This window comes from Pundamilia nyererei, unplaced genomic scaffold (genome assembly GCF_000239375.1).
Source record: "Pundamilia nyererei isolate P.nyererei 1_Seehausen unplaced genomic scaffold, PunNye1.0 scaffold00316, whole genome shotgun sequence".
NCBI lineage: Eukaryota > Metazoa > Chordata > Actinopteri > Cichliformes > Cichlidae > Pundamilia > Pundamilia nyererei.
The window spans coordinates 510254-522510 of record NW_005187717.1 but is presented as its reverse complement, the minus strand read 5'-3'; the positions used below and the strand labels follow the sequence as shown (position 1 = coordinate 522510).

Sequence of the window (12257 nt, the reverse complement as noted above, 5' to 3'; positions counted from 1 at the left end):
AACTCATGTAGACTGGATGGCCAAACTCCCATAAACACTTGAAAATGTGTGAGTTCAATAAAGAGCTGGTCCAGCATGAAAACCAAATTGTTCTTCCTGGATTTGAAGTGCGACTAATGGACAAACTTTCTTTTCCTTTACCCTAGCACAAACATTCCCAGGGAGGCCGAGGAGAGCCGTCTCCCTCTAGTTGGAGCACACCCTTTCAGTCCCCCTTCTTAAATATAGAAACTATCACTCAAGTCTCTCATTTCACAGGCACCACCCCAGATCGCCATGCAACATTGCAGAGGTGTGTCAACAAGACAGTTCTACCACAGCCAGAGTGTTAAGGAACTCCGGGAAAACCTCATCCAGGGGCCCAGCCATCAAACTACCTCAGTGACCTTGACCCCAGTGATGTTTGAGTTCTTCTACAGAAAATGTGTCAGTGGGATTAAGGAGGTCATCAAGTATTCCCTCCACCATCCAACTAGTTGAAGTTGCCAGCACACCACCTGCACCAGAATTGCCTCAAGCCAAAAGTCTGTTTCCATGGCCTCACCAAACTCCTCCCACACCCACGCTGTGCTTTAGCAATCACCTGAGCTGTGAACAAAGTGAAATTTGATTTTCTTTGAAAATTTGATTTTCTTTGAAAATTTGATTTTCTTTTTTTGACAGAATGCAGGGGATGGTGGGACCATGTTAACTGTTGGCCCCATGCTGCAGTTGGAGATGTTGTGTCTCAGCCATGTCCTGGATTTCTACACACCACTGGTTAGTAGTAGGGCCATACAGTAGTGCATATTTTTAAACTCATAGCTTGGCTATGTTAGTCACATGATTTGATATCCCTGTGTTGCTGTAGTTTCTACATCATAATAATAATGTAAGTCTAGAATCAGTATCACAATTTACCAGTGATGCTGTCTGAGCATTCAGTTAGCATTAACCAAGAAACAAGCTAATGTTATTAAAAGCAAACATGAACAAACTAACATAAGTTTAATATAACAGCACAACCAAGTTCACAATATATTTATTATATGTATCATAAATATATTAATATATTGTATAAATTAATAAAGAAAACACTTGAAATGCTTACTATTTCTACCAGAAAAGAGTTTTCTATAAACAAGTACATTTTCCCCCACATTGCACAGTAATGGCATCACAAAGACATGATTGTTCAGTTGCAATGTTGATCCTGGACCAACACTCCTGACAACAAAGAAACAACAACACAGGGATGTTAGATACTGTAGGTCTTACCTTGATGTCCGTGGTGAGCTGGAGTGAACCTCTTGGATTGTGGTATAATTAGATTCACACACTCATTGTCTCCAGGGGGTTGAACTAGATTAACCTTTATCCTATATATTACAAAAAAACCCTAAATTTCTGCTATTGTTTTTTATGTGTTAACAATAAAACACATTGTATGTATGTGTTCCATTTCTGTAGGGCAAGTTTTCAGGAACTGCACAGAGCTTGGCTGGACTGATCCCTACCCTCCACATGATATAGCATGCGAGTATGGCTTTAATGAAAGCCTTCCTCTAGAAGTAAGCCTCTTCCTTCTTCCTTTCATGCTGTAGCACTCAGTCACCCATCGAACTAACTGAAGGGGGGGCGGTAACAAAACCTGTCTCCCCACTCGGTTATGTCCCCATGTCTGTTTCCTCCCAGTCCTTGTGTCAAGCCCGCTTCTTAGTGTGTGTCTCATGTTTCCTATTTTTTTGATAATCCCTTGTCCTGTGTTCAAAGTGTTCAGTTTTGCTTCCTCCCTTTCTCGTTGTGTCAGATTAGTTCCAGCTGTGTTTTCCTTTTGTTTCCCATCCCCTCGTTATTCTGTTTTTTTGAAAATGGAGATTTTCCGTTTTCAGTGACCGAAAACGCCGTTTACAAGGGGACAAAAGGTGCAAACGCATAGAAAAATCTGCGTGTACGTGTGAACGTAGCCTTAGTCTTCTGTCTTCCTCTGCCTCTTCTCACACTCTCTGCACATAGAAGGAACGTGCAGGAACCCTGCAGATGCAGGGTGAGGGCTGCCAGTTCAGTTTGAATTAATCCTGTTTACATGGCAGTGTTGTGGCAGTGTTGAAAGTTATGATACCAAAAATATTCTTGCCTTTCGTCCAATGAGATAAATAGATACATAGTCATGCAAAAATCTGCTGCTGCTGAACTCACTGGATATATTCATGTTTTTCCCAGGTGCACAGCTCCCAGAGGTACTTCCTGTTTGTGAGAATCATGTACTCTGTGGGTTACAGTGTTTCCCTTGTCTTCCTCATCACAGCTGTTGCTATTCTCTCCCTTCTGAGGTCAGTGATGAGAGAATTAACAAACAACAATATCTGCGTACAACACTGTCTGTTACTTTACCAACTGTGTGTGAGGCACAATTATTACAGATGTCATTAGAAAGTAGTTATTTGATTTATTATAAGACATTTACATTATCAGAGCTATTAGGCCCATGACTAAGTACCCTGTAACTAAATGTAATTTCATTTGAATTTACATGAATTTTAAAAAAAGAAGAAAAACACCTTATATTGTAAGTAATTTGTAAGTAATTTTAAAACATCCTATGTATTTTTAAGTGCGTGTTGATTACTTCATAATTTCATGGTAATTTCTGGAAAAACAAACAATACTTCCCCATCTTACACTGTAAGTATGCTGTACTGGGGTGCAGGCTGTATAACTTTGAGGTATTTTTCATGACACAAATAGCACTGCAAGAAATTTAAGTACAGTGTAAGTAATTTAAGTACAGTGTAAGTATTTTTAACTCATAAAATGACTTCTGCTATTTGTCAATGATGTAAGTATACTGATTTGTTAGCACTTTTTTTGAAAAAAGTTTTGAAAACAAGAGCATCAAGTGATTTATGGAGATCCTTAGCAACTAACTCTGGTCTTAATTCATCATTTAAACTATGAACACAGCATCCTGGAGGTTCCTCTGCTCTCATCCCATTTGTCCAGCCAAAATCTAAAAGTCTATAGAAAAAAAAGAGAACCTGTATCTGTGGCTGATTTTTTTTTCTAACTTTCAACACCACCTGTGCCCACTTCAACCTCCTAGGACCTGGCGTCCACATATGTGGGCATCACATTTTGGGTTGTCTAGACCAAAATACTCAATTTTGCTCTACAAGGGCCTGATATCCACTTACGAGGACATTATACTACCATTGTTCCATCAAATTTTAAAACGAATGTCCTCATACGTGGCTCTCATTTTTCTTAGGAACAAAAATTGGGTAAAAAAAAAAAAATCTGGTGTTTCTTTGTTTTTACATTGATCTGGTCCCAATCAGCCCAAATATCAAAGAGATATTAAAAATGCATGCCGTGGAAGAGTTCAGGTCTTAGGAGGTTAAAGCTTTAAATGATAAGAGCTGAACCATGAAAACAATTTTAGCATGTCTGGTATATGGACTGATTCTTATATAGTGCTTTTCTACTCTCCCAGAGCAAAGTGCTTTATACAACATGCCTCATTTACCCATTCACACAAGCACTTTTCCTATGCTTAAGTGCTTCTTATCCAACATTCACACACATTTATACTCTGATGAATGCATCTCACCTTTGATGCGACTCACTGGTAAATGCTTCAGGCAAAGGTAGATTTGTGAAGCGTTTGTAGAAAAAGAGGGAAGAGTTGGCTGAGTAGTACAGTATTCGAGTCTGCAGGCTTCAACAAACCTTTTAGCTTAGCACAATCATTACAGATCACAGTTATAGATCCAGAGGGTAGATTTATAATCCTTAAGTTATCTATACTTTACAAATGGTTATGTACTGTAAGCATATATGGCCCAAGTGTTGATGACTGATTTTTGCCCTTTTAGTAAAACTCAATATAATTATTTTCTTAACAATAATTTTCTTTTAATAATAAAACATGTAATTAAAGGTCCAACTACAAATTGTCATTACTGTGAGTCAAACATTTGCAGTGTTGCAAAATAACACAGTGCTGCATCTGAATCTCCACTTTATCTGAAATGCCACAAGTACGATGAAGAAATAAAGAAATTTTGTTGTTGGAGAAATGAATGCAACATAGGGAATTCCTCACAATATGTTTTTATTACAATATATTTGATCTATGAACTGATGACTTCACTAAGAAGAAGAAATTAGCACGTTTAATCACTCTTAAATCATGAACACTTCAGTTGTCACATTAACCGTCTGAGCTCCAAACCCTAAGCTTTTGATATCTGTTGCAGAAAAGCAAAGAACGTTTGTGGAAAAATGTAAATACTCGATAAGTGTCAGTTAATAATTGTCAATAATTACTGTTTTTTTTTCTTTTCATTGGAGTAGAAGTAGAGCCCAAAAGGTTACAAACAAAAATGTAACTTTTTTGTTATGGTAAGGTTTACCAGTGACGATGACCTTAGAGGGTTAAATAATCTATTCTCAATACATAATTTATAATTTAACATGTATATATTATCACCACCAAATATATGCATGTATATACACATTTACATTATCTATGATATACATGTTATCAAATAACATGAACGATTATAACATTTGATCCATGTCTGTGTCCCACAATCCTCAGGAGGCTCCACTGCACACGCAACTTTATCCATGTCCAGCTCTTCCTCTCCTTCATCTTCCGAGCCGTACTCATCTTTATTAGGGATGCAGTTCTGTTCTCAAATGAAGACAGTTTTCACTGTCACATCTATACGGTACTTTCTGTTTTTGTCTTAACAAAGAGAGAGAGAGAGGGCACATGCTATGTTGTGACTTGGTAACGTGAGACGTTTAACAAGACAAGACATTAATATTTAACATGTGGGGACAGACACATTCAGATAATGCTGTGCCACTTTTTTCTTCAAGTTCTTCAATTAATGCAAGTGGGTGATACTGAAAAATGAGTTTACTACTTCACAGCATCAACTGTTGATCCTGTGATCACTGCTGTGCCTCAGGAAGTAGAGCAAGTTATCCACCAATCATGGCTTTTCCCCAGTTTTTATCTACTGTGTTTGTGTCATAGATAAAAAGTGTTTAATGTAAATAGATTATGGATTCAAGCTCTGTACCACTATAGTGACCATTTCTGAATGGTACATCGCTGAAAAGCATTTAATATGAAATTCTTGGATACAAAATGAAGAACATGACACTTTTATTTCATTTTCATGCTGACTGAGCAAATATGACGCGTTGTATGGCAAAAACAAAAATACGAGTAGATGGAACAAGATCGTGGACTTTTATAAATCAGAGAATAATTTTGTTAAATGTTTGCGTGTTTTTCAATTTCAAGACCTTCAGTCTCAGATTTTTAGAATATTTTCTGCTGCACCATCTCTGATCTGAATAAAATGTTTAAAGTTTGTTATAATGATTGTTTTTCATTTTAGAATGATATCTTAGAGTTTTTAAGATATACTTTTTAAAAGGTTTGCACACTTTCATGCTATTTTTTCTTTTCCTTTTTTTGCAAATTGAAATCTGAGGCTGAGTTTGAACATGAACATTTTGAAAACTACTAAAGATAAATGTGGGTTTTATGGAGTGATGAATCCCAAGAGATCAGGAAAGAGGCACAACAGTAAGAGTCATCTGTAAAACATAGTGGAAGCTGTGCCGTGGTTGGTTCATTTCAGACTGGGGTTGTTGGGGATCTTGTCAAAATTTAGGGAATTATGAACATAGTACTGTCAGATTTTGATCCACCATCTGTTTCCTTGTAGAAAGAGTCTGATTGGCAGCAAGTTCATATTTTAGCATGACAATGATCTCAAACACACTGCCAACACAAACACACAATGAAAAAATATCAGTCAGGGTTTAGCCTCCCCGGAGCGCAGACCTCAACATTATTGAAGTGCGATCATGTTTAGAGAGAATGGAGCAAAAGGCAGAAACATGCAAAGAAGAGCTTTGAATCTCCTTCAAGCATGTCAGTGAAGGACATTCAATGTCAGTGACCTCCCCCCCCAGTCATAAGTGAGTCATCGCAGATCAGAGAGGCCGTTTCTCTCAGTCACACTCCCCCCAGATCACACTATCACTTCCCATGTGGGTGACCCTGCAGACCCCCAGCAGAACAGCGGAGTCCGTGGATTAGAGTCCTTCACACAACAAAGCCACTCTAAGAAGCCTGGGTACAGTGAACCATCATTTGGCACAGAGGAAAAAACAACATGAGGACCCACTCCCTGACTCTGAGGTGCAGGGAAGCTACCCACTTGTCCACCAGGGAAAACCCCAATATGCATGCAGCGAATCCTGAGGAGCCCACCACCTTTCACATAGGGGATCTTCAGTGGAAATAAGTCCCATCCCTCTCCAGAAACCTTGTTCCACAGCCAGAATTATGCGCTGAGATGAGCCCAGCTATATATAGTCGGTATCTCCCGACCTCACACACCAGCTCAGGCTCCTTCCCCACCAGAGAGGTGACGTTCCCTGTGCCACAGGCCAATTTTGGAAGCTGGGCATCAGAATGCCAGGACCTCTGCCTCTGACTGCCACCCAATCCAAAGAGTATCAAACCCCTATAGACTCCTGTGGTAGTGGACCCATAGGAGAATGGACACAGAGCCTGGTCAGGCCATACGGATTAAGGCTCAGTCACCAGACCCTCACTCTGGAGCCTCTACGCCGGGCCAAGCTCCAGGGTAGGGACCTGGTGACCCTGTCCCAGGCAGGGTACACAGTGCAATAAATCAAGCCTCCAGGATTGCTCTTTGTCTGGCCCTGTCACAGCCAAGGTTATTGGAGGAAAATATTAAGATGAATCACACTAAGATTAGCTGCACTGATCAGTTTTTCGCTGAGCTTTTTCCTCACCTACAGTGTTTAGAGCTGAGCATCGCATATTTCTGGCATGTTTCCGAAGAACAGTTGCACACTCGCCCATCTGTATCACAAGAAAAACCTCTGACAGCAATGATTAGTGTAAGAAGGAGGAGACGAATCCTCAGGAGATGATGCAACAGCTATAACATTAGATTACACCAGCACAAGTAGATAAGTGCTGGAGGAAGAATTCAGATGCAACATATAAATAGACCACAAGTCCAAGTATTGCAGTGAAAATGTCAGCAAGCTGTACTTCTATAATCCACTGTATATAATATAATCACTATATGATTATATAATGCCAATTTAGAATCACCAGTTAAAACTAGCATGTATGTCTTTATACAACTGATTCACGTCATCTGTGAGAGATCTAACTGATGATGTAATTTGGGGAGTTACTGTTACACTGTATTATATTTTGGGTCCACGTACCACCTAGCACAATGTGTGTGGTGGATTGAAATGGGCAATATTCATCTTCTACCACAGGTCAGAACTCATAATACAACAGAACTTGTTTGTGGGTCATTTTTGGCGAGAGTCGAGTTTTTGGCAATATTTATCAGTTGTTACCAAATGTGTTAATGTTTAAAATACTGTAGAAACACTAATGTATCAGTGAATAATGTTTCAGCTGTCATCTTTTCTTTTTAAAATCTAGTTTTAGTTTAGTTTTATGTGGCCCTGATAACCCTCCAAAAGTTGATTCTGTTCATCTGGACGTAGCGTTTTCACAGGTTTTCACGGGAGACTGACGACGTCACCTGGATGATGACGAAATGTTTCTCCCACTGAAAACATCCAGATGAACAGAAACAACTTTTGGAGATTTACTCACCTGGATGATTGAGAATGCTTCAAGATGACCATGATAACGCTGAGTTACACTGTGTGCACTGTGTCAGACACCTGCTTATCTTCTCTCTGCCCTCTGCTGCCCCCTGAAGGTCAGTTGTAAATTTGCCACTGTGTTGTCTAACTACTGCATCATGGCCAACTACAGCTGGCTGCTGGCTGAGGGCTACTACCTGTACAAACTTGTCAGCGCCTCGCTGTTCTCTCAGAGGAAACACTTGTCGTGGTACATCATCCTTGGCTGGGGTATGACAGCTCAGTAGCAGTCACTGTTACTATTCTTTATTATTATTTTTCTTTGTTTCACTCTGTTTATTTGGATGTCAGTATTTTGCTGATCTATATAGTCCTCTTATTGATAATAGCAGAAGGTAAACGCTAACGTTTCTCTCGTCTTCCAGGTTCTCCAGTGATTATCATGAGTGGCTGGAGTTTTGCTAAGTACCTCCATGAAGATGAAGGGTAAGCTCAACACATATTAAACTGTATAGTACAAACAGTACACATGATCACATGTTTTTGGACATTAAAGGAATAAATGTAAAATGATTACATGCTGGGAATAAATACCTCCCTTTCTTCTGATTCCTAGGATTTCTCTTCATTTCAAATATCAAACTGTTATTTAAAATACAGGAGTTTATGGCCATATTAAGTGCTGTCATTAGCAACTTTGAGTGAGATGGTGATGAAATTCAGAATGAAGATTGTTACATGACCCATCTCTCTTGTATGAAGGAATATTAGCACCACGTCAATAAAAATATTTGGTAGCACTTTCTATTACAAGTCAGTAATAAAGAGGTAATAGTAGGGTAACAAGGAGAAACAAGACTCTAATAATGTGGTAATTGTTACCACTCAGTTACCTTTGGTAGTTTCTGTGTAATAGGCAGGAAACAGAGCTGCAGAACACAAAGCTGGCTTTTTAAATTTTTAATAACAAATTAATAACCAGGTAATAATCTTTTCAATTCAGTTTCACTTCAATTTTATTTGCACAGCACCAAATCACAACAACAGTCACCTCAAGGCGCTTTATATTGTAAGGTAGACCCTACAGTAATACATACATTTGTGGGTCAGCTGCCCGCTTGCAAAATGAAAAACTTTAGGTTTTGAAAGAAAAACAATGTTAAAGCAAGCGTGATGTAACTGGTAGACCTTTGAGCAACAATGTCACAGATACAGACTGTCCTATTAGAAAAATGCACCGTCATAATTTGTGTATAAAGTAAAATCATTAATTCATCCTTTTAATTTTCTGCCCAATATAACATTTTGGAATATTTCATTTAGAAATAAACCACTACAAAGTTTACTGTGGGTGGATAGCGCTATTCTGAGTACACCCTCACCAATTGTTGAAAACTGGAGTGCTCAATTTATGGGTAAATACATATATAAGTGCTAAAACAGGAATAATTTCCCTTCTTGTTACTATAACTGATTCTAAAGTACAATTTTACTAACCCAGAGAAACAACTGTAATCTTTATTTTTAGATTTTTTTCCCAAAATAGTATTTCAACTTTTTTCTCATAAGAGATTTTTGATTTTAATCTCCAAATTTTGAGTTAATTCTCAAAATGATCTTGGTTTTTTTTTTCTTAATGTGGCCCTCATACTCCATCGTACGTCTGAGACAGGATGCATCTGTATCAGCAACAGACTAAATTGGAAGATCAGAAGCTTTATACAAAAAGGGGACGAGTAGAAAAGCTGAGAACCTTCAGTGTTTGTAAAATTATGGACAATATCTATGACTAATTTATGGTCTGCATAGTGTACAGTGCTGGGAGAGCAACACTGGAGCTGCTGACATCAAGAGACTGAAAAAACGACTGTCCCTGAGTCTCATCTGTCACATTATTGTTGTTGTTGTTGTTGTTGGTGTTGTTGTTGTTGTTATTGTTATTATTATTATCACCATCATCATCATCATCATCATTATTATTATTGTTATTATTATTATTATTATTATTATATTATTATTGTTGTTATTGTTGTCATTATTATTATTATTATCACCATTATTATTATTATTATTATATATCCCTTTAAAAGCAGGATACTCAATGTTATTCTCCACAGTTAGGGATTGATTGGATTAGGTTTGGGAATGTTAAACTACCACATATAGGTTGGTGGGATCAACTGTAAATATTTTGTGTCTAGATATTTTTGGCCATATATTTAATTCAGTAGCTTGAAATCCTGACCAATTACTGTGACCAGTTACTGTCACTGACATCGTGTTTGTTTATGTTTCCTCTCTTAAGTTGCTGGGAGATGAGAAGGAGTGAATGGATCTGGTGGATTCTCAGACTTCCTGTTCTACTCTTCATTATAGTCAGTTCTTCCTTATGTTGATCTTTCTGTAAAAAAATGATTGCATGCTCTGAAAGCTTCCTTGTCATTGCTCTGGACACTAGCAGGTTGCTAAGGAAACCAGAAGTTCATGCAAACTTCTGGTGACCATAATACAAGGACCTACAATCTACTGACCAAATGGTATTGGAAGTGCAAAGAGTGCAACACAAACCAGAAATGGAGAACATTCGCCTTCACAGTACAAGTTGTATCTGTGAAATGTGTTGGTCACAAACTTCAGGTGCAATTTGTACTTTGAAGACGAGATTTCACGGTTTCTGGTTTGGATCACACTTTTTCAAGTTTCACTATAATTCCATGAAAATGGAATGGCCAGACAAGTCAGGTTCTTCCTTGTATAAGGAGAATGTTGGAGCAGCACACTCTTTCCAACTGATTCCCCCAAACAGCAGCCACCAATCTCTGGCAATCACTTGACAGCCATTCACAGAAAGTTGTGGTGGATCTTTAGTATTAAAATTTCTGTATGGCTGTAAATACTTAATCTTTTATGATAAGCATAGACACAGTTTCACTTTAAGACATTATTAAAACTGTGGGTTATGATATAATTAACTATTGGGCCAGTGATTTAATGGTTCCAGAAATGAGCGCAACAGGAAACAGTCACATCAAAAACAACAAAGCAGAGATCCAATAAAGAGTGTTTACACTGTAGCAAGGCAGCAGTTTCTAATAATTGTGTGAAAGCATCATTCATCCCAGGGAGCAGCGCCTAAAGCTGAAGCTCTGCCTGCTTTGTTTTCCAGGTGAACTTGTTGTTCTTCCTGTGTATCCTAAAAATACTGGTGGCCAAGCTAAGGACACAAGACATGCCCGGCAATGAATTCAATCACTACAGGTGAGTGACTTACTTCAGTTTTCTATTCCACAGAACTGTGAAATGGCCCCAGTCAAAGCTAACCAGCTATTATGTGAAAGAGACTCTGAAGCGCCTTGAGGCAATTGTTGTTGTGATTTGGCACTACATGAATAAAATAAAACCGAATTGAATTAGAGAAGCTGGGTGGTGCAAAACGTTGTTTCAATGAAACCTTTTACTCCAACGTTTGTTTGCTGAAGGCAAGAAATGAGATAGAGGACATACAAACTGTATGTGTGGGGTGGCTGTAGTTCAGGTGGTAGAGCAGGTCAGCCACGGTCAGTGGTTCGATCCCAGTCTGCTCCAGTCTGCATGTCAAGTATCCTTGGGCAAGATACCAACCCCATGTTGCTCTCCCATGCATCCATCAGAGTGTGAATGGTGTATGAATGTTAGATAGAGCACTTAAGAGCTTAGAAGAATGTGTGATTGGATGAATGAATTAGTTGTATAAAGCACTTTGAGTGCTCAGACATTCTTCACTGACGTGTTGAAGGCAGAGAAGTTGCGGTGATGCATTTGATGAGTGTATAAAGATTAATCTGGCTTTTATGTGGAAGAAGTAATTGGTTTCAGCTCACCTAGCAGAATATAAGAAAAGCCTCTTTTATTCAAAAAAAATGCTCATAGTTCAGTAACATTGATTAAACAGGTCCAGTGTTCGTATCACTACTCAAATAAAAGTATGAAATATTACTCATATGTTTTAAATTTGCATTTAAACACCCATGTGATTTACTGATGTAGAAAGTAATTTGTGAATCATTACATCAATCATTACCTTTACTTTGTAATAGTACCTGGGCACTTGCAGTTAACAGTGTAACACTAAACTTTTCAAATGCTCACAAATCTTTTTCTTTGTAGTACCTTAGATCTTAGTAATACCATAAAGCTTCCACCTAAGTCAGAACGCTCGGAAAACGTTATGGTGACAAGAGGAAATGTAATTACACCTAAGCCTGCTCTAGGTTGGAAAGTAGCAAATGGACTGACACTTGGAGAGAAAAGTTTGCTACAGGCATCATTCACCCATCCACACACATATTTGTACTATACTTTATTCTGTGGCTTTAAGTGTTTATTAACTATCTATGCAACTCCAGATAAACACAAAAGCAGCAGCAGCACTTTTTTTTATTAGTAACTATAATGTGATTCCTGAATTTAGTATTTGTTATAAATTTTTACATTGTAGACAAATGCAATATGATTACAGTAATGCATTACTTTGAGGGTTTATACACCACAGTAAGCCCACCATAAAAGGTGAGCTACTTCCCCTATGGGCAGAAATC

At 38.2% G+C, this 12257-nt stretch overlaps 1 protein-coding gene across 1 annotated transcript in view; it reads left to right on the top strand.

Moving 5' to 3' along the window:
- The first annotated feature begins 276 nt into the window (after nt 1-276).
- The window catches only part of sctr (secretin receptor), a 27733-nt gene continuing 15752 nt past the window's right edge, over nt 277-12257 (top strand). The window contains exons 1-9 of the mRNA XM_005751583.1: nt 277-430; nt 664-759; nt 1450-1550; nt 2203-2312; nt 4583-4715; nt 7797-7950; nt 8106-8166; nt 9986-10055; nt 10847-10938. Coding sequence (XP_005751640.1) covers nt 277-430; nt 664-759; nt 1450-1550; nt 2203-2312; nt 4583-4715; nt 7797-7950; nt 8106-8166; nt 9986-10055; nt 10847-10938 — 971 coding nt within the window. The remainder of the gene's footprint in view (nt 431-663; nt 760-1449; nt 1551-2202; nt 2313-4582; nt 4716-7796; nt 7951-8105; nt 8167-9985; nt 10056-10846; nt 10939-12257) is intronic.